The sequence below is a fragment of the Schistocerca nitens genome, chromosome 9 (genome assembly GCF_023898315.1).
Source record: "Schistocerca nitens isolate TAMUIC-IGC-003100 chromosome 9, iqSchNite1.1, whole genome shotgun sequence".
NCBI lineage: Eukaryota > Metazoa > Arthropoda > Insecta > Orthoptera > Acrididae > Schistocerca > Schistocerca nitens.
This window is the reverse complement of record NC_064622.1, coordinates 212,069,726-212,093,605: the sequence shown is the minus strand read 5'-3', so window position 1 is coordinate 212,093,605 and position 23,880 is coordinate 212,069,726. Positions and strand designations below refer to the sequence as shown.

Here is a 23,880-nt window from a genome sequence, read left to right as displayed (position 1 = left end):
TTCGCGAGTCATGGGCTGGAATGTTCCGTGCTCCCTAAGACGCCGATCAATTGCTTCGAACGTCTTCCTGTCGGGACACCTTCGTTCTGGAAATCTGTCTCGATACAAACGTACCGCGCCACGGCTATTGCCCCGTGCTAATCCATACATCAAATGGGCATCTGCCAACTCCGCATCTGTAAACATTGCAGCCGGCCGGAGTGGCCGTGCGATTCTAGGCGCTACAGTCTGGAGCCGAGCGACCGCTCCGGTCGCAGGTTCGAATCCTGCCTCGGGCATGGATGTGTGTGGTGTCCTTAGGTTAGTTAGGTTTAATTAGTTCTAAGTTCTAGGCGACTGATGACCTCAGACATTAAGTCGCATAGTGCTCAGAGCAATTTGAACCATTTTTTGTAAACATTGCACTGACTGCAAAACCACGTTCGTGATGAACACTAACCTGTTGATGCTATGTACTGATGTGCTTGATGCTAGTACTGTAGAGCAATGAGTCGCATGTCAACGCAAGCACCGAAGTCAACATTACCTTCCTGCAATTGGGCTAACTGGCGGTGAATCGAGGAAGTACAGTTGGTTCAAATGGCTCTGAGCACTATGGGACTCAACATCTATGGTTATCAGTCCCCTAGAACTTAGAACTACTTAAACCTAACTAACCTAAGGACATTACACAAAACCCAGTCATCACGAGGCAGAGAAAATTCCTGAGCCCGCCGGGAATCGAACCCGGGAACCCGGGTGTGGGAAGCGAGAACGCTACCGCACGACCACGAGCTGCGGACAGGAAGTACAGTACATACTGACGAAACTAAAATGAGCTCTAACATGGAAATTAAGCGTTTCCGGACACATGTCCACATAACATCTTTTATTTATTTGTGTGTGAGGAATGTTTCCTGAAAGTCTGGCCGTACCTTTTTGTAATACCCTGTATAATGGACAGCCTTACTAAGTAGGAAAGCTTAAAAAATGGGGAAGTCTAGATTATTTAATTAAATGCCAGAAATATGCACCCAGCAGTTGTGAAACTCTTAGTGTTGAATGAATCTAATTTTTTCGAAACTGTGATGTACATGCACATCATATTTACCGATTTCCGTTCCATTTGGATGACTCTTCGCAGTATGCTGTTTCTTTTTTTTTTATTAGTTTTAGAGTGTATGTGTGTATTGGACCGTTTATCACCAAAAGAAGTGTCTGCCAGCTGCTGAACGTTGATGACTCTGGCTCTTCATATCCAATGTTAGGTAATGGATGCTGCAGTTCAAACGCGTTTGTGCTCTAGAAGAAGATAAACATCGAACTCCTCCCGAAACTAGAACTATGCATCGGTAAATTGTACAGCATTTTATTGTGTGCAAAGTGATTGAAGGTTGAAAATTTTGAGGCTGTTGGCATATAGTAGTTAAGTGTAAGATACATTTTACGTGTAGAACTGGCCGTGATAGTTACCACATTTTTGTATATGCGGGAAAATATTTGTTGGGTCATTGTAATAGGAATCCAGCTGAACTTATTAATTGATTTCTTGTTGTGGATTAGACATTGATCCACCACTTCACGCAAAATACTCAGTGTCAAATGGTAACCTTGTCCAATCCAGCTGCCGTTGAGGCATCGACCATTCTTTTCAAATTTGCAAAATGGCTTTTTTATATTAGCGAATTTACGCAAGATAAAATATTATCTGGATAATACTATGATCATTTTCTAGTACAGCGGGATGAAAAATAAAATCACAGAAACAAACTTGACAGGAAAAAGAAGTACGTTTTTTTAGCAAGAATGTACACCTTTTCACTATATATATTACGGTGTGCACCACGAATTCGTGTTAGTTATACTGTGTTGTACTGTGACCGTGCTGATCGAGCAATACTCCCGTACAGTTCTTGAACCGTAATACACCACGAAAGAGTTATTTACTCAGTCTACTCAAATCACTAGACTGGAGTTCTTGTTGACAAATTACTTGATGCCCAGACTTGGTTATACACAGTATGATACAGAAAGCGCTATCGTTAAGAGATCTGTCCAGAGGCTTCAGATAAGAGACTGCCTATAATTAACAGCAGCGTCTGGTATTCTCTTCTTCTCGGTTGTTCATTTTGTGTTCATGAAATCCGTCTGGCGTATTCCTTGTATCTACGGCTGGCGATGAGGCCTCCCTGCTGCACCTGCTCTGAACCTTAACGTCTGTTGCTGCGCCCCAAAGGCGCCAGTAGCCCAACGAATACCTCAGACAGAAGTCGTTCAAAACCAAGACGAAAAAATGCCGTCTTAAGCATAGGTTTACAAAGCCGCATCTTACCTAACATTATCACATCCGGCATCAAGAGAGCAGAAGTTTCAGCATTGGTAACAGCCACATATATTTTAAAGTGTATGTGTTTTCAAAATGTCTGTGCATTTTCAGTACGTATACAATAGCGAAACTGAGTTTTTTAAATAGGACTTACGGGTTATCAACCATATTTCTTAGGTTTCTCAACCTCGCCGTAATACAATCAGTTACTTACAAATCTAAACAAATTTATGTCTGGGTAACTTTTCTATCCACCGAATATGTTATGAAGACCGCAGTCGTGCATTTTACATACATTTTACAATAGCACATCGACGATAAAACATATCTACTGAAATAAAATGACCGCCAAAATCCATTCATCTAAAAAGGAATAATGTTGAAAAATAAATGGTTTCGAAATAAAGACGTAGTCACTCACCAGTAAGCTGAAACATTTTTACTTTGTCCTCGTATCCAGTCATGGAAATGGAAAGACACACACACACACACACACACACACACACACACACACACACACACACACACTCACACACACACAACCGAAAACTGTAGTAAATATTATCGGTATGTCGAGAGTAAAACAATGATGAAATTTATTTTTAAATTGCCAGTAAGTTATATTTCCAATTCTTTGATAAGGGTTCCAAAATTATGAAGAGAAGTCAATTTTCCTTTATTTGGCTAGATTAATAGACAACTCTCTAAATGTTTTATGCAAACTACATAAGTACAAAATGTAGCAGCTCTATTCTGAAACTGATTTAAGTGCGAACAATGCATTGCCATACTCAAATATACAGATATTGTTAATGCAGTGCTATTGAGTATCAGAACGTACTGTTAACTACCAAGTGAATGTCAGGATATGTATGGTGCATTTGTGTACAGATACAGACAGAATTTGGACATTACTTGCAATATCCAGAGTTATTGGGTTATACCGATAACTTGAAATTGGCAATTAGACAGAAGTCTGCCAATTGTATGACATGTATAGACTTTTGGCCAATAATAATAACCAAATAAACGGAAACTCATGGAGGTAAACTCAGTTGTTACAAGAGGCAGTTGTGCAAGGGAGCGGATGCGTGTATAGGTACTGACCGAAAGAAAGGATCCCCTGTTGATCGGGTAGATGTATCCCGCTGTGAGAATGAGCGGTTTCTGGGCGCGGCAGATGAGGATCCTTAGGGCACGCTTGAAGCGAGCACTCGCGTCCACCCAAGAACAGCAGTACGCTGCAGTCGAGACCGCCTCCGCCTGTCGACATCGGAAAACTGAAAATTTTATGTTCCACGCTAGTTACACTGTTAGGAAAAGTTTCTTTCATCGTGCGATAGACGGCGCCCAGCAGTGAACTTTATCAACTCTGGAGACACGGAGTGTACTTCTCTTCAGGTTAAATAGCCATATCTTGAGTGAGTCTTGTTTAGGAAAGCTCACTATTCGTCTGTGTGTAGGAGAGAGCCGAGTATGTTGGCCTTAGAGATTCTTTGGGTATAAGGTGCTCGCATGGTGCGGGAAATGATTAAACTGATTCTCCCTTGAGGGCCCAGTCACCCCATGAAGTCTAACTTGTTTGCTGTACCTCTCATCAAAGCTATAACTTCTTTTTTTTATTTTAGTTATCCGGATCGAAGGTAAACGGTTACTTTGTGTATTTACTGTGGAGAGGGAAACTGACTTACGTCGTTTTAATGAAGTTGTCTGGAAAGTGTGATATCTGGATTCCAGAATCCTGCTTTAGATATTGAAATATGTAATTGCAGTTGCAGGGTATGTAGCTTTTATGTCATGCGTCAGTGCTGGAAAGTAGCCACCTCGGTGGTGGCTTCTGGCCACTTTGTGTATAGGAGAAACGTAACAGCAGCTGCGGAAAGAAGAGCGATACTTACAGTCACTACTTATAACAGTGACCTAGAAGCAACAAATAAAGGAAGAGGAGATAAGGAAAGTAAGAATATGAAGAAACTCAAACCAGTCTTAAAAAGAAGTATGCGAAGAGCAGGGAACCAAACCCCAGCAAGGGCTCGTCATGACGACAACGATGCAGACAGTAAGTGCAAGTACTGAAAAGAAAAATTTTGAAATCCGGGGCCAGAAGAGCAGTGAATTTTGTAGCCAGTTCTGTTCCCACTGTACCTACGAACTCTGTACAGGAGTTGAAGAAAATTTAACATTTAATTGTGTAAATCTAAATAATTTAATTCGAATCATGTTTTATAACGAAATATATTTACTTTCTTGTTTTAACAGGTTTTCAATGCCTATTTTTGAATTTAAATCTGCACGCTCTTGTCGGGCTATCTTGCCACTTTATGAAAATGGAATTGTTTGAAGTACTTAATTTGGCCCTGATATAATTAAATTGTTCGATATTAAACTTCAGTAACAGCAGAATGTTATAACTCATTTTTATGCGTTTCCGAGTGTGGCTGCTGAACATAAAAAGTAGGAATATCTTTGTCTGGCAACTTTTTCCAGCTCTCCCCTACTTGAACAGAAGATTTGTTCTAAAGATTGTGCTTTGAGAAAGCATAAATTCTCTTTTTCTCTCGACACTCATACACGTTTCGCTTCCCTCACACAATTGTCAGACGATTTCTCTTCATTTTGCCATCAAACATACACTAAGTGATCAAAAGTATCTGGACACCCCCAAAAACAAACGTTTTTCATATTAGGTGCATTGTGCTGCCATCTACTGTCAGGTACTCCGTATCAGCGACTTCAGTAGTCTTTAGACATCGTGAGAGAGCAGAATGGGGCACTCTGCGGAACTCACGGACTGCGATTGTTGTCAGGTGATTGGGTGTCACTTGTGTCATACATCTGTACGCGAAATTTCCACACTGCTAAACGTCGTTAGGTCCACCGCTCCCGATGTGATAGTAAAGTGAAACGTGAAGGGTCACATACAGCACAAAAGCGTACAGGCCGACCTCGTCTGTTGATTGACAGAGACCGCCGATAGTTGAAGAGGGTCGTAATGCTTAATAGGCAGACATCTATTCAGACCATCGCACAGGAATTCCAAACTGCAAGTACTATGACAGTTAGCCGGCAGGTGAGAAAACGTGGCTTTCATGGTCGAGCGGCTGCTCATAAGCCACACATCACGTCTGTAAATGCCACACGACACCTCGCTTAGTGTAAGAATCGTAAACGTTGGATGATTGAACGCTGGAAAAATGTTGTGCAGCGATCCGATGGCAGGGTGTGGGTGTGGTGAATGCCCGGTGAACGTCATCTGCCATCGTGTACAGTGCCAACAGTAAAATTCGGTGGCGGTGGTGTTACGGTGTGGTCGTGTTTCTCGTGGAGGGGGCTTGCACCCCTTGTTGTTTTGCGTGACACTATCACAGCAGGTGCCTACGTTGATGTCTTAAGCACGTTTTTGCTTCTCACTGTTGACGAGTAATTCGGGGATGGCGATTGCATCTTTCAACACGATAGAGCACCTATTCATAAAGCACGGCATGTGGCGGAGTGATTACGCGACAATAACTTCCTGTAATGGACTGGCCTGCACACAGTCCTGCTATAGAATGCTATAGAACACGTTTGGGATGTTTTGGAACGCCGACTTCGTGCCAGGCCTCACAGACCGACATTGATACCTGTCTTCATTGCAGCACTCCGTGAAGTATGGCCAACCATTCCCCGAGAAACCTTCCAGTACCTGACTGAATGTATTATTGCGAGAGTGGAAGCTGCCATCAAGGCTAACGGCGGGCCAACACCATACTGAATTCTAGCATGACCGGTAGAGGGCGCCACGAATTTGTAAGTCATTTTCAGCCAGGTGTACGGATAATTTTGATCACATGTGGTAAGAAAATACTGATGATAACTTGTATGTATACTTATCCATTTTATCCTTTTGTTGAATGTTTACAAAAAGAAAATCATTTGTTTAGCTTGTTGGCTTGTGGAAACGCTTCCTGACAATGCGTGACGTAATTGTAGCTCCAAACTCTCTGTATGATTTTATTGACCCAAATATACCTGTGAGAAATGCAGTAGTATTTATTCAGGCCATACGATTACTATTGTGTTATAAATGTAGATATTTAACCCAGGGATACGTGAGCGGGGTCCCAGTAAATAAAACTACTTATGCATCAGCCTAATCGCATCTCTCATACTATGCCTTTCTTAGCAGTATGTTTCTTGGGCTAGTAGGTGAGTTACGAAATTACTACATTTTGGCATTTGTGAAATTTATCAATAAAATGCGTAATACTCACCTGTTCTGTTACATGGTGAGCAGCCCAACAATAGAGATACACCTGGCCTCCGGGAATGGGGAGAAACGCGACACATTTAATAACTGCAGTGACATCAGTGCTCTGTGAAAAGAAATCACGAGAATTTCGAATCAGAAAAAAAAATCCATAGTTTTGCCAGCTACTAGACCCAGATGCGGTTCAGTCAAAAACGTGACTCCGTGGTAAGAGTACTTACACACGAAAGAGTCCAAGATGTTGGAGAAAGCGATCTCGAGGTGCCAACAGTTAGCATGGGAATTCTTTTAGGGCTATTAAAGCAGAAACTTTCAGCATACACAAGATCCCAAGTAAGGTGAATACCATTAACATAACGTGTTTGTAGCACTATATCAAAAAGAAATCTTCTGAAAGTGGCAATAAGAAGGGAAGTTATCGGCCATAACTTTTATTTTCTAGGAACAAGCGATTGTTTTTATTTTTTGAAAGTTTAACGAGATACAGTTCTGTAAACTTCAATGACTTTTCGTAACTCCTGAAAGGAAGAAAGGAAAATTTCACCTTTGAATGTCTGGAGAAAATAGAAAATATTATCGTTGAAATAACTTAGTGATGTGCACTAAGTGAATGGCAGTGGTGGTAGCAGAAAAGTTCAACTTCCGTACGCCATGCGTATTGAGAGACGAGGTAACAAAATGCTGCGCTTAATTTCTCTGGTCCATTTATTACAGTAACTTCACAAAATTAATATTGTGTTAGTACGTAACTATAGGCATTCTAATGCACAGTTCAGTTTTCCACTCCCTGTCAGTGCTGCAGTCACGAACATTCAGTACCGTGTTGGCAGGAAATTCTAAAATCAGAGATGGAGGACGGTGGGAAACATAAAATTTGTTGTTTGGGGATGGATGGAAATTGAAAAATTAAAGGTGGCAGACGGTGGGAAATTTTTGCCTCCTAATATTTTATGTGACAACTAAGAAAAGCTTTTTAAATAAAACAGACGTTATTAACATTCTACACCTTCATCCTACATGTCAACATATTTGCAGTCGTCCGCCCCGAATTCAACTGTGTAACATGGCGGCATGTAATGTAACTATGTCGGTGCGTGAGATACAGTGGGCTATAATGGAGTTTAGAATTCGAAGCGTTTGTCCACACATGGTGCACTCCCTTCTACGGTCTAACAATGCCAGAACACACATGAGCGCTACAACATCTGCAACAAATGGTTCAAATTGCTCTGAGCACTATGGGACTTAACGTCTGAGGTCATCAGTCCCCTAGAACTTAGAACTACTTAAACCTAACTAACCTAAGGACGTCACACACATCCATGCCCGAGGCAGGATTCAAACCTGCGACCGTAACGGTCCGGCGGTTCCAGACTGAAGCGCCTAGAACCGCTCGGCCACACCGGCCGGCCAACATCTGCAACAATCCGACGCCATGGGTTCGCTGTCATCGATCATACTCCATACACTCCCTACGTGGTCCCATCCAATTGTCATCTGTTTGCAAACATTAAAGAACATTTTCTAGGATTTCATTTTGATAGTAGAGAAGTAGTGCAAACAGAGGTGAGTTTTTGGCACCGCCGACGAAACCAAACGTTCAAAAATATGTGTATGCTCTGAATTTTTTAATGTGCCCCAAAAAATCTGTACTTTAGGATACTTTTGATCATGTTAAAAAATACTGGCCGGTACACCCTTCATTAAAGTTGGGATAAATACTTTTGAACATATAGAAATGGTTCAAATGGCTCTGAGCACTATGGGACTCAACTGCTGAGGTCATTAGTCCCCTAGAACTTAGAACTAGTTAAACCTAACTAACCTAAGGACATCACACACATCCATGCCCGAGGCTGGATTCGAACCTGCGACCGTAGCGGTCTCGCGGTTCCAGACTGCAGCGCCAGAACCGCGCGGCCACTTCGGCCGGCGAACATATAGAAAATCGGAGCATTCAGATAGTTTTGAGCTTAGAAAAAAATACTGCAAGGTACAACGTTTGTGTACGTTTTTGGATAAATACTTTTGTAATTGGCTCAAATAATAAATTTTGAGTATCCAGATACTTTTAACTTCTGAAGTTTAGGTGGCGAAGATTGCATATCTTTTCTGTGTGTATGTGTTCCTACGATTTTTTTTCGACAAATAGCAATTTGAGAAATTCGTGTAATAAATTCGATACTTTTGCAACACCCTGAAGGAAGCATCCGAATCAAGTGATATTTACACCCTGAGTTTTGCAGCGATGAGATATGCAACTGATTAGAATTTCAGCGCAGACGCACTACACGCGCGCCTGTGGCGCCACCTCATAGCGCCATTTAAGGCTTGGCGATTTCGACGAGTGTACGTTCGGCACGTGTGTTTACCTTGTGGTTGTTTCACAAGACGATCAGTTATGCCTCGTAGACAACAGCGAACATCTTTTGATCAAGTATCCGAGTTCGACAGAGGAAGAATAGTGGCTTACCGAGATTGTGGATTATCATACAGAGAAATCGCTAGTCGTGTTGGACGAAACCAAACAACTGTAATGCGGATATGTGACCGTTGGATGCAGGAGGGTACGACGGACCGACGTGGTCGATCGCATTCACCTCGGTGCACCACTGCACGTGCTGATAGGCAAATTGTGCGCATGGCAGTGACGGATCGCTCAGTGACATCCCGAACCATAGCACAGCACATTGCGTCTGTAACGCATCATCCAGTGTCTGCGCGTACCATTCGACGCCGTTTACAGCAGAGTGGTCTGTCCGCAAGACGTCCATTGCTTCGTCTACCATTGACGCAGAACCACAGACGTCTCCGTCGCCAATGGTGTGATGACAGACGGATGTGGACGGCAGAATGGAATGACGTTGTCTTTACTGACGAGGCACGCTTCTGTCTGCAGCACCACGATGGTCGGATTCGAGTGTGGAGACACCGTGGAGAGAGGATGCTGGACAGCTGCATTATGCACCGCCACACTGGTCTTGTACCGGGTATTATGGTATGGGGCGGTATTGGATATTACTCTAGCACGCCTCTGGTACGCATTGCCGGTACTTTAAATAGCCGGCGCTACATATCCGAGGTGCTGGAGCCAGTTGTCCTTCCTTACCTTCAGGGCTCGGCCACAGCCATATTTCAACAGGATAATGCGCGACCACACGTGGCACGCATTGTCCAAAGGTTCTTCGTCAATAACCAGATTGAATTGCTTCCCTGGCCGGCTCGCTCTCCGGATCTTTCGCCGATAGAAAACATGTGGTCCATGGTTGCTCAACGAGTGACCCAGATTACATCCCCAGCTGCCACACCAGATGATCTTTGGCAACGTGTGGAAGCTGCTTGGGCTGCTGTACCCCAGGAACACATCAAACGTCTCTTTGACTCAATGCCGAGACGTGTGGCAGCGGTGATCTCCAACAATGGCGGCTACTCTGGCTACTGATTCTGGCAGGAACCACATGTCACAGACGTCTGTAAACGTAATCATTTGATACTTGGTCAACATGTTATCAACAAAATAAATCTTGTTGTGCTACCTCTTGTCGTTCTTGGTGTTGCATTTACGGTGGCCAGCAGTGTATATATACTACTGGCCATTAAAATTGCTACACCACGAAGATGTGCTACAGACGCGAAATTTAACCGACAGGAAGAAGATGCTGTTATTTCCAAATACACTCCTGGACATTGAAATAAGAACACCGTGAATTCATTGTCCCAGGAAGGGGAAACTTTATTGACACATTCCTGGGGTCAGATACATCACATGATCACACTGACAGAACCACAGGCACATAGACACAGGCAACAGAGCATGCACAATGTCGGCACTAGTACAGTGTATATGTAGTCCTGTGGAACGGCTTGCCATGCCATTTCCACCTGGCGCCTCAGTTGGACCAGCGTTCGTGCTGGACGTGCAGACCGCGTGAGACGACGCTTCATCCAGTCCCAAACATGCTCAATGGGGGACAGATCCGGAGATCTTGCTGGCCAGGGTAGTTGACTTACACCTTCTAGAGCACGTTGGGTGGCACGGGATACATGCGGACGTGCATTGTCCTGTTGGAACAGCAAGTTCCCTTGCCGGTCTAGGAATGGTAGAACGATGGGTTCGATGACGGTTTGGATGTACCGTGCACTATTCAGTGTCCCCTCGACGATCACCAGTGGTGTACGGCCAGTGCAGGAGATCGCTCCCCACACCATGATGCCGGGTGTTGGCCCTGTGTGCCTCGGTCGTATGCAGTCCTGATTGTGGCGCTCACCTGCACGGCGCCAAACACGCATACGACCATCATTGGCACCAAGGCAGAAGCGACTCTCATCGCTGAAGACGACACGTCTCCATTCGTCCCTCCATTCACGCCTGTCGCGACACCACTGGAGGCGGGCTGCACGATGTTGGGGCGTGAGCGGAAGACGGCCTAACGGTGTGCGGGACCGTAGCCCAGCTTCATGGAGACGGTTGCGAATGGTCCTCGCCGATACCCCAGGAGCAACAGTGTCCCTAATTTGCTGGGAAGTGGCGGTGCGGTCCCCTACGGCACTGCGTAGGATCCTACGGTCTTGGCGTGCATCCGTGCGTCGCTGCGGTCCGGTCCCAGGTCGACGGGCACGTGCACCTTCCGCCGACCACTGGCGACAACATCGATGTACTCTGGAGACCTCACGCCCCACGTGTTGAGCAATTCGGTGGTACGTCCACCCGGCCTCCCGCATGCCCACTATATGCCCTCGCTCAAAGTCCGTCAACTGCACATACGGTTCACGTCCACGCTGTCGCGGCATGCTACCAGTGTTAAAGACTGCGATGGAGCTCCGTATGCCACGGCAAACTGGCTGACACTGACGGCGGCGGTGCACAAATGCTGCGCAGCTAGCGCCATTCGACGGCCAACACCGCGGTTCCTGGTGTGTCCGCTGTGCCGTGCGTGTGATCATTGCTTGTACAGCCCTCTCGCAGTGTCCGGAGCAAGTATGGTGGGTCTGACACACCGGTGTCAATGTGTTCTTTTTTCCATTTCCAGGAGTGTATTAGCTTTTCAGGCCATTCACACAAGGTGGTCTAGCGGTTCTGGCGCTGCAGTCCGGAACCGCGGGACTGCTACGGTCGCAGGTTCGAATCCTGCCTGGGGGATGGGTGTGTGTGATGTCCTTAGGTTAGTTAGGTTTAAGTAGTTCTAAGTTCTACGGGACTTATGACCTGAGATGTTGAGTCCCATAGTGCTCAGAGCCATTTGAAAACACAAGGTTGGCGCCGGTGGCGACACCTACAACGTGCTGACATGAGGAAAGTTTCCAACCGATTTGTCATACACAAACAGCAGTTGACTGGCGTTGCCTGGTGAAACGTTGTTGTGATGCTTCGTGTAAGGAGGAGAAATGCGTACCATCACGTTTCCAACTTGGATAAAGGTCGGATTGTCGCCTATCGCAATTGCCGTTTATCGTATCGCGACATTGCTGCAGGCGTTGGTCGAGATCCAATGACTGTTAGCAGAATATGGAATCGGTCGGTTCAGGAGGGTAATACGGAACGCTGTGCTGGATCCCAACGGCCTCGTATCACAAGCAGTCGAGATGACAGGCATCTTATCCGCATGGCTGTAACGGATCGTGCAGCCACATCTCGATCCCTGAATCAACAGATGAGGACGTTTGAAAGACAACAACCATCTGCACGAACAGTTCGACGACGTTTGCAGCAGCATGGACTATCAGCTCGGAGACCACGGCTGCAGTTACCCTTGACGCTGCATCACAAACAGGAGCGCCTGCGATGGTGTACTCATCGACGAACCTGGGTGCATTAATGGCAAAACGTCATTATTTCAGATGAATCCAGGTTCTGTTTATAGGATCATGACGGTCGCATCCGTGTTTGGCGACATCACGGTGAACTCACATTGGAAGCGTGTATTCATATCGCCATACTGGCGTATCACCCTGCGTGATGGTATGGGGTGCCATTGGTTACACGTCTCAGGTAACCTCTTGTTCGCAATGACGACACTTTGAACAGTGGACGTTACATTTCAGATGCACGACCACATGTTGCAGGTCCTGATCGGGCCTCTCTGGATACAGAAAATGTTCGACTGCTGCCAAGGCCAGCACATTCTCCAGGTCTCTCACCAACTGAAAACGTCTGGTCAATGGGGCCGAGCAACTGGCTCGTCAAAATACGCCAGTCACTACTCTTGATTAACTGTAGTATCGTGTTGAAGCTGCATGGGCAGCTGTACCTGTACACGCCATCCAAGCTCTTTTTGACTCAATGCCCAGGCGTTACAAGGCCGTTATTACGGCCAGAGGAGGTTGTTCTGGGAACTGATTTCTCAGGATCTATGCACCCAAATGGCGTGAAAATGTAATCACATGTCAGTTCTAGTATAATGTATTTGTCCAATCAATATCCGTTTATCATCTGCATTTATTCTTGGTGTAGCAATTTTAATGGCCAGTAGTGCCGTCTGGCACTTTTTAAATATTTTGCTATCCACCACTTTTAATTGGTAACGGTCCTGGAGTTTGCCTTCTTGGATTTCTGATTTTCCCACGAGCGACATTTCGATGAAGTCACATGACGGCCGCTCTGAACAGCGATTTAAACTCTGTTCTCTGCAATGCCCATAGCCATACTCCTTTTTTGTAATTAAAAGAATTGTTTGAAAGAAGTACACCACTCCATTAAAAATCAGATTTATTTTCGGCATAGCAAAATATCCGTCCCACACTATCAATAGTCGAAAACTTGAGTTCATACACTCAGAGGTCTTTTCATATCTCGTATGTGAAGAGAATTCTAAAGGGAACTTTACCTAACATTTTGAATAAAAATAGCTTGCGTTGCACTATTGATTTCAGCCTCCATCACGTCAGCCTTTAGGCTCCTGAAGTAATGATAATCTTAAGGGGGGTAGGACGTCGAGCGGCCTGACTTGGAGCAAGACAGGCACCACAGGACATTTTAATTCCCATTGTCTGTACCTTTACAAATAAATTCGTAAAACTTTGTCAGCAGGACCAGCAGTGATTCAGGATTGACACTCATAGTAGTGGAAGTTCAAAAACATAACAAAATAATTTTTTTACATGTGAAATTTCATAGTTTTTTTCAATTACTACTGGCTGCATTTGTTGCTATAGGTACACATTTCTTCGTAAGTAAGAGAGATTCTTCGATGAATTTTGCACAGCACACTTACAGGTACATGAAGCTCTAGAATTTATTTAATTTATGGAAAAATGAATGAGCTGTTGCATTTTAAACTTCATGTTTAGAAAAAAAGACTCAACTCTTATAGTTAATTACCTCAATTTGTACCACAGTTTTTAATACATTTGGAAAATTCTAGAGTTTCATACACCTGTAAGTATGGTTTGTATGCTGTGCAAAATTCATCGAACAATCTCCCTTATTTATGAAGAAAAGTGTACCTATAGCAACAAATGCAGCCAATAGTAAGCGAAAAAGTGCTGAAATTTCACAAGCAAAAAAAAAAAAAATAATATACACTCCTGGAAATTGAAATAAGAACACCGTGAATTCATTGTCCCAGGAAGGGGAAACTTTATTGACACATTCCTGGGGTCAGATACATCACATGATCACACTGACAGAACCACAGGCACATAGACACAGGCAACAGAGCATGCACAATGTCGGCACTACTACAGTGTATATCCACCTTTTGCAACAATGCAGGCTGCTATTCTCCAATGGAGACGATCGTAGAGATGCTGGATGTAGTCCTGTGGAACGGCTTGCCATGCCATTTCCACCTGGCGCCTCAGTTGGACCAGCGTTCGTGCTGGACGTGCAGACCGCGTGAGACGACGCTTCATCCAGTCCCAAACATGCTCAATGGGGGACAGATCCGGAGATCTTGCTGGCCAAGGTAGTTGACTTACACCTTCTAGAGCACGTTGGGTGGCACGGGATACATGCGGACGTGCATTGTCCTGTTGGAACAGCAAGTTCCCTTGCTGGTCTAGGAATGGTAGAACGATGGGTTCGATGACGGTTTGGATGTACCGTGCACTATTCAGTGTCCCCTCGACGATCACCAGTGGTGTACGGCCAGTGTAGGAGATCGCTCCCCACACCATGATGCCGGGTGTTGGCCCTGTGTGCCTCGGTCGCATGCAGTCCTGATTGTGGCGCTCACCTGCACGGCGCCAAACACGCATACGACCATCATTGGCACCAAGGCAGAAGCGACTCTCATCGCTGAAGACGACACGTCTCCATTCGTCCCTCCATTCACGCCTGTCGCGACACCACTGGAGGCGGGCTGCACGATGTTGGGGCGTGAGCGGAAGACGGCCTAACGGTGTGCGGGACCGTAGCCCAGCTTCATGGAGACGGTTGCGAATGGTCCTCGCCGATACCCCAGGAGCAACAGTGTCCCTAATTTGCTGGGAAGTGGCGGTGCGGTCCCCTACGGCACTGCGTAGGATCCTACGGTCTTGGCGTGCATCCGTGCGTCGCTGTGGTCCGGTCCCAGGTCGACGGGCACGTTCACCTTCCGCCGACCACTGGCGACAACATCGATGTACTGTGGAGACCTCACGCCCCACGTGTTGAGCAATTCGGCGGTACGTCCAACCGGCCTCCCGCATGCCCACTATACGCCCTCGCTCAAAGTCCGTCAGCTGCACATACGGTTCACGTCCACGCTGTCGCGGCATGCTACCAGTGTTAAAGACTGCGATGGAGCTCCGTATGCCACGGCAAACTGGCTGACACTGACGGCGACGGTGCACAAATACTGCGCAGCTAGCGCCATTCGACGGCCAACACCGTGGTTCCTGGTGTGTCCGCTGTGCCGTGCGTGTGATCATTGCTTGTACCACCCTCTCGCAGTGTCCGGAGCAAGTATGGTGGGTCTGACACACCGGTGTCAATGTGTTCTTTTTTCCATTTCCAGGAGTGTATATATATATATATATATATATATATATATATATATATATATATATATATATATTCTGTTATGTGTTTGAACTTCCACTGTTATGAGTGTGAATCCTGAATCCTTCCTGGTCACGCTGACAAAGTTTTACGAATTTATTTGTAAAAGTATAGACAGTGGGTATTAAAATGTCCTGTGGTGCCTGTCTTGCTACAAGTCGGGGCCCCTTGACGTCCTACCCCCCTTAAACGGATTTGTAAGCCCATATTAACTGCATAATGGTGTTCACAGGTATTAAAATGTGGAGTCCTGGAGTAACAAACTGAAAATTCTGATCTGTAGTACACGTGCTGAATTACGTAACAGACCAGCTCTCGTTAAGGTCACATTTAGTGTGCGGCCATTTACATGAGAGAGCATACTGATAGACACCTTTAGTTGCCATTCAGCAGGATATAACTTTCACACTATGATTTTCATTTCTTGAATCACATGAAATAAATACTCAGATGATATGGCTCTGTGACAAACAGGACCCTGTGCGAATGGTTATGGTGATGGTTTGATAAGCGAAGTTTTAAAACACGCCTGGTATGACAGCAGTAGTTTTTTCATTAATTACACTTGGTAACCATAACTGTCATTAACATTTTGATCATAAGTTTGGGGTTGTTAGACAATTCTAGAATTTTAAGGCTACAAATGTATCTGCTATGTTTATCATGTAGATAATAATAACTGTTACCTATCTTTTGCAACTTGATTTTTTCCAGATATGTTTCACGTAATCAGATTAGGAGGGATAAAATAGATAACTGTTCAATTCCAAAAAAGCTGTTATTAGGTACAGAGTGTTTCCTGGCAGAAATTTTAGCTTATCTCAGTTTCTGAACAATATGCAATTGCAAGCTAGGGATTTGCGTCCTATTCTTTTTGTGTGCACATCTCTTTTATCTCTTAAAGATCCATTATAAGATTTTGTGAAACACGCTCGTAAAAACAATACACAATTTTAATTGCAAAACGTGGATAATATTTGGTTTTGAGTACATACTAAAAAGTGAAGCTTCCAACAGGATTGGTCGTATTCTACGTCAACACGGAGTAAAATGTGTTTTTCATACACCATCTAAGATTAGGGGTGAGTTAGAGTCTGTATGTCGTTTACGTAAGATGGGGATATGCCGTATCCCATGCAGTTGTGGCATGTCATTCGTGGGTTGGATGATCAGGATTATAAAGAGCGATTTATGGAGCACACGTGTCACACACGTTTACCACAATTGAGCAGATCTGTTATTGCAAAATACCACTTTTGTTTTATTTTATTTATCTATAATATGTCACATGAAAGCAGCACATGTATAGACATAAGTACAACACCAGACAAAAACACAAGTGTGCAACACAAATAACACAATATAAAGGACATAAATAGTGTCACAAAAGAACCAACCACACTTATGACGTTTAGCCTATAAGACTAGTTGCTGACTACACATCCATATAGAGATCTTATATCCACTTTGTGGCATGAGGTGTGACTTCTACAAAGAGCTCAGGCAATCCGTAATGTTTCCTTATAGGTCATATTTTATTACATGATGCAGAGCCTGCTTAGTCCCTCCACAATCACAAGTTGGGTTGCCCACAAATCCCCATTTAAGAAGCATGGCTTTGAACCTTGTGCGGCCACCTTGGACACGGCTGAATGTAGTCCATTCTTTTTTTAGGAAGTTGAACCCATGCAGTGATTTTGAGGGATCGGTTGTAATTTGGTGTTTGCTAACTGAATTCTCCCAGTCGTTTATCTACGTACGCAGCAGGATGAAGGTTTTCTATCCCTTACACTGCTGTCGTTCCATGTTGGCTTCCGTCATGTGTAGCATTTATTTGATAAGTTCTTTGCTGCCTATTGAATAGATAATTATTTTACATGCCCTGTCTGCCGTATTCTTTAACGGTTATTGTTTATCGTCTTAGCTTTGAAGGAGCTATGTTACTTACGATGGAGAGCACTGGCGGTTTTACTCAAGGTTTCGTGGAGCTGCACGTCCACCTTGTCAGTTGGTGACTTCCTTGCCAGACTGGGGCACAGCATTACGTAGTGGTGAAGACTATTGAAGTTACTGCTGTTCACAGTGTAGAGGCATCTGCTTCCCAAGAACAGAAAACCAGTTTTCTAGGAATATTATCCGTCTTTAGTTTCAGACCAACATTTTTAAGATATTTTTAAGAGGTCAAGGACTTATCCAGCGTAACACGCTGGAAGTTGTATTTCACCTTCTTCTGGTTAAGTGACATCTTCAGCTGTTTATTGGCGCCTTATTGTTGAGGTCACATGGATTTTGATGCAAACGCCACAATCTGTAGTATCTGTTAAGGGTTTCTTGCTCGTCACCCAGACTCCTTGCCCCTTTCTCAACACATTCAATATGGGCCACTATGGTCAGATAATCAGCGTATCCGAATTTTTTCTCACTTTTTAAGGTATACCCCTAATGTGTAGGTAGAATAATAATTCAAGAACTGAACCTTGGAGTGGTCCAATATTGATACTGAGTGAAACCCATTCCATTATCCACTTTAAAATTGCAGTTAAAGACATCTTCTGTAGGGATCGTAAGTTGAAGACGTAGAATCACTTTCTTCAGTTTTAGAAACCGTCCTTAGAACCAAACAGTACTGTAGGTGGCTGTTAGTTCTGCGAATGGCAATAATGTTTTCTGACGTCTTTGATGTTCTTGCGACGTTAATAAAATAAATAACCCGCTTCTATGTACAAACTCAAAGCGAATGTCTGCTTGGAACGATGGCGTCACGTTATCTATAGCCTTGTAGACGTGTTTGTATATGAATCGTTCCAGAAATTTGATGCTCAGTACTGCTATTTGGTGGTAACTCCATAGATCGTTGGGAGTATTATCACTATGACGCGTAGATAAACAGTAAGATGGTGCACCCTGGGCGATGTTATTCGGGAAAGGTGAAGAGTTTACAGCAGCAGTGACAACACTGTATGTGCGACACATCATTGGCAATTACTATTGGTTTCTCCGTCTTAAAAAAAAAAAAAAATGGTTCAAATGGCTCTGAGGACTATGCGACTTAACTTCTGAGGTCATCAGTCGCCTATAACTTAGAACTAATTAAACCTAACTAACCTAAGGAGATCACACACATCCATTCCCGAGGCAGGATTCGAACCTGCGACCGTAGCGGTCGCTCGGGTCCAGACTGTAGCGCCTAGAACCGCACGGCCACTCCGGCCGGCTCTCCGTCTTAAGCTCACTGCAATTAATGAAACAGGTGAAGCTTAGAAGGCCACATCTCAACCCACACAGAACTGTCTAACACATAAAGCTTCATAACATCTGAAGATCAAATAATGTTATCCGTAAATGTGTTAATGTACAGGCCGAAACGAGTTCCGCCAGTACACAGAAAACGAAACAAGTAGATCAAAAGAATCTAATACAGTCTGTTTACGTCAGAAGGCAATTCCTAAACGGCGAAATATTTAAAGCACATCTAAATCTTGCGAAAGTTCTGAAAAAAAACATTGTTTTCTCCGAGTTTACAAGCAAGATTGAAAATCGTACATGTACAGTGATACAAGAAATGAAAAAACGCACAGAAGAAAGATTTCAAATTTAAGAGCTAAACAAACACCTAACATCGCCGCAAACTGCATAAAGGCTAACGAAAAACATTACTTTTATCCGTGGATGGTAAATCTCACTGACACTATGTTGCATACAAAAGAAATCAAACTGCAATAAAAACGTCTGAAACATAACGTCAGTAAGTTGGTTGGTTGTTTTGGGGAAGGAGACCAGACAGCGTGGTCATCGGTCTCATCGGATTAGGGAAGGATGGGGAGGGAAGCCGGCCGTGCCCTTTCAGAGGAACCATCGCGGTATTTGCCTGGAGCGATTTAGGGAAATCACGGAAAACCGAAATCAGGATGGCTGGACGCGGGATTGAACCGTCGTCCTCCCGAATGCGAGTCCAGTGTCTACGTCAGTAAGTAAATAGACGAAAATACATTAAAAATCTCATAATTGTGTGAGAAAGCATTCTCTTACAGGAAAATACAAACGAAATAATTGAGGTAAACATTGGTCTCACGAGAGGATTAGTAAGTAGTGAACTGAAAAACTTAATAACACTAGTGAAAGAAAACATGGGAAACAAAAACAGTACAGACTCCATAGCACTAGTGAAACTTAAAAAAAAAGGCTATAGGAACGCAACATGACTATCACAAGAGCGGATGAAGAAAACATTGTGGTTCTCACGGATAAACATCAAACATCACAGCACCCGAAATCTCATAAGCAGCCATCACTGAGACACATCCTCCATAGACTAAACACAGTACCATTAAACACAGCCAACTACCAAAAAGTAATGAATACCGTAGTACAAGTAACCAACAACGAAGCATACGAAGAAAACTAAATAAAAAAAAAGCTGAGCAATAAAACTAGGAAACAGAAAAGAGCAAACATCTACCTGTCACCAACAGATGGACAGTATCTCATACAAGCAAATACACAAAACACGACAGGGACAATTCGAAGTGAGAAAGAAACAGGAAAAGAGATGCTACACAATGAAATACAACCACAAATACACGCATATGATATCCAATATTTTCAAGAAACAAGGCATAAAAATAGCCCTCCACATCAACAACTTAATTGAGAAGTGCTTTCCAAAAACCATAGGAAAAGCTGATCTCTACCAGAAATCAGGAATATACCCACTGGAATCTAACACATGTGATGGAAGATACATAGATTTAACCAGGAGAACATTTGACACCAAATACAAAGAATAAAAGTATAGAATGAATCACTCAACTATAGCAGAACACTTACACCAACAGCCCGCATCTCGTGGTCGTGCGGTAGCGTTCTCGCTTCCCACGCCCGGGTTCCCGGTTTCGATTCCCGGCGGGGTCAGGGATTTTCTCTGCCTCGTGATGGCTGGGTGTTGTGTGCTGTCCTTAGGTTAGTTAGGTTTAAGTAGTTCTAAGTTCTAGGGGACTTATGACCACAGCAGTTGAGTCCCATAGTGCTCAGAGCCATTTGATCCATTTGAACTTACACCAACACCAACAGAAGATCACCATCAGAGACGCAGACATGCGCTTCATAAGGATAAATAACAACAAAACATACCTTCACACTTTACAAGAAAGCTACGACTTTGAGAAACAGCACATACAACACATACAGGATCACACCAACCTGTCTAACCACACCTCCGTCAAATTAATTGACCACTTAAGGAAATATTAAATTTATAAATATGACCACAGATCCCATTCACGACAACTACATCTTCCCTGTTTCCTTCCTATAAGCACTTTCCCCCGAAAATTAAAAAAAATAACTCCCAACCTCCCCTCCACCACTTAAACTGTGCTGAACGTATAAGTCATCTTCACTAATTTGCATCAGGTCACACACCTCCATCCATACTCACAAACACACACACGCACACACAGACACACACACATTCTCCCTCTAGTCTCCCCACAGTCTAATCTTTCTGTCGCTTTCTTTCTTTCTCTTCCCTTACACACGGTCATATATGAATTATGTATTATTAAAAAATGTATATGACAAGTTGGAAACGCTCACAACCTACAAGAAAAACTGACAAATATAAACACCGTAAGACTGCACATATAACTGCAGTTCTACTTGCAAAAGTGATATTAAGTGGAAACAACGTCAGTGCAGCATAACAGAAAAAGCAAAAAGGCAAAAAAGAAAAAGAAAAAAGGAAAAAAAACTTCCAAGTGTACATGTAGAATAAAGTTTCTTTCGATTTCAACGTCCGCCACAAAAAAGGAAAAAGGCAGTTGTTTGCAGCACATGTCACCAAGAGGCAGAAACACTGTAAGAAAAATGAGCAAGAGTTTTATAAAGAAATCCCTTTCGTTTGCTCACCCACTGGTAAACAATATTGGCTAACTACAACTTATGACGTCGGTCATCGTTGGTTGCGCAGTGATAGTCATCTTTGGGTGTGCAGTGGCGTTAGATGCTTCTACCGTATGTATTGCCTTTATGCATACGCTGTATTATGGTTCTTAGTAGCCACCTACTGAGGGTTTAAATTTTCTTGCATGAGGCTCTCTCATTGTACTTCCGCACTGAAAATGAGGAGATGTTCACCTGTCGAATTACTGGCGATTGTTGAAGACTTCACCTGGCTGCATTCACCTAAGTTGTTTGAGGCCGAGGGGTATACATTCTAGCTTTAAGATTCTAGAAGCTGATTGTCGGCACCTGACTCATGGAACATTCCACTTCCCAGGTTACGTAAGAGCTGGGATTTAACAAAATGGTTCAAATGACTCTGAGCACTATGGGACTTAACATCTATGGTCATCAGTCCCCTAGAACTTAGAACTACTTAAACCTAACTAACCTATGGACATCACACAACACCCAGTCATCACGAGGCAGAGAAAATCCAAGACCCCGCCGGGAATCGAACCCGGAACCCGGGCGCGGGAAGCGAGAACGCTACGCACGACCACGAGCTGCGGACTGGGATCTAGCCTGCCACCCTACCTATGGTGTGAAGTGCCACAAGTACCTCGAATTGGGGAAAACTGACGCTGCATGAGTTAACTGCCGTGTGAAGTAACGTATTGGTGACGAGAAGGCACCGTCAACAGCTAACAAGTGTGTCAGTGGATAGACGAACCACAGCTCACAAATTATTCACGAGTCCAATGATGGACAACACCAAGGAGGACATAACAATTCAGTGATACATCTTTGCTGTGTGGGGCAGAACTCACTGCTCTACATGTCAATGAGCAACGAGTTACAGGGGTAATACACTGGACTCGTATTCGAGAGGAGAGCGGATCAAACACTGCCCAGAGATTCAGGTTTCGCACTTTTTTCACTAAATCACTAAAGGCGAATGCTGGGATGGTTCCTTGGCAAAGGGTCGGTCGATATTCTTCCCCATCCTTCCCAAAACAGAGTTTGTGCTGTGTCTGTAACCATCTTGTCATGCACGGGATGTCGAACAATAATCTTCCCTCCTTCACGATGGGCATGTGTACTTCTGTGCGCCACACCTAACGTGGCCCAGAGGTTTATATGACTGCAGGAACAGAGATATTGAAGGACGATGCACGGAAAAACTTTAGTTTCGAGTGGTGAGTCAGAATAGATGTTGATACACACTTTGAGCGTAGTACTACTCCATCAAAAATCACGCAGTGTGTTTCATCTCACATGCTGAATGTGGACCGTTCAAGAAGGTGATGGATGTGTGCTCGTGTGAAGGATGGTCACATGTAATAGAAACTGGGTCCCGGATACGTGTACCGTCGTCTCATCCCGGCGCATTCTGCTTTAACATACCGCAGAAATGTGTTGGTCTATTTGTTCACCTACAACAATACACAGTCAACCTGTACCTTCAATAAGAGTATCCATCACTCCATGCGCTCTGGAATTATACCAGAAGAGTTTGTAGAAAACTCCATAAACTTACAAGTGATTATTTGATCGTCCATGCCACTTCACTTCAATCATAGAAAGCGCATCAGAAACTGCACTGAGAGAGATGTGTTTGTTTTAGACCTAGCTCCGACTATTTCTCTATATGTCCCCACATGGGTGGTGTTGGGCTTTTAGTGGATACAATATCATCGCTCTTCTGACAAACCAATTTAAAAATTCCAAACTTACTAAAATATTGCAAGTGGCATTAAAAAGTGAGTGTTTTAACGAAGATGAAAGACGAATGACGCTGAATTGGTGAAGGATAAAAGGGTTATTTTTTTACTATAGGATGTATTTATATGGAGGAAAATAACAACTGATGTGTTTATCCAGCTGCGGTATTACGGGATTTGAAGGTTCTTGGGCCTTTTATGTGGGAGGATGTTTGTTTCAGGGAACTGGGAGTCTGATGTGGGACAGCAGCCATAAAAAGCTTAACAACCAATGAAATTCAGTTTAAGAGAAGCCTAAAGGATTTATTGGTGACCAACTCCTTCTACTCCATTGATGAATTTCTTAGTAAAACCAACTGATTTGTATATAAGTAAAACATAACTTCTGCACAATTTCAGTGCAGTAATGTGTTCATTGAAAATTTGTGTGTGTGTGTCTGTGTGTGTAAGTATAATCTAACTTCTGCACCATTTCAGTGCAGTAATGTGTTCATTGTAAATAAGTATTACAGTAGTTGTATTACATGTTTATTACCTTATAAATAATTAAAAAACTTTTTTATTTTAAATTCAGTGCACTAGTATCTGTAAAATGACTCTTAGTGTTCATTAAAAAATGACGATCATTCCACTTGGGACCTGTGGAATGGTAGATTAGCTTATTTGTTTTAGTTGTAAATAT

The 23,880-nt window shown here is 43.6% G+C and overlaps 1 protein-coding gene across 1 annotated transcript in view; it reads right to left on the bottom strand.

Moving 5' to 3' along the window:
* LOC126204129 (odorant receptor Or2-like) overlaps nt 1-23,880 on the bottom strand; it is a 70,273-nt gene that overhangs the window by 14,945 nt on the left and 31,448 nt on the right. Inside the window, exons 3-4 of the mRNA XM_049938542.1 lie at nt 6,559-6,660; nt 3,413-3,568 (exon numbers count right to left, since the gene is read on the bottom strand). Coding sequence (XP_049794499.1) covers nt 3,413-3,568; nt 6,559-6,660 — 258 coding nt within the window. The remainder of the gene's footprint in view (nt 1-3,412; nt 3,569-6,558; nt 6,661-23,880) is intronic.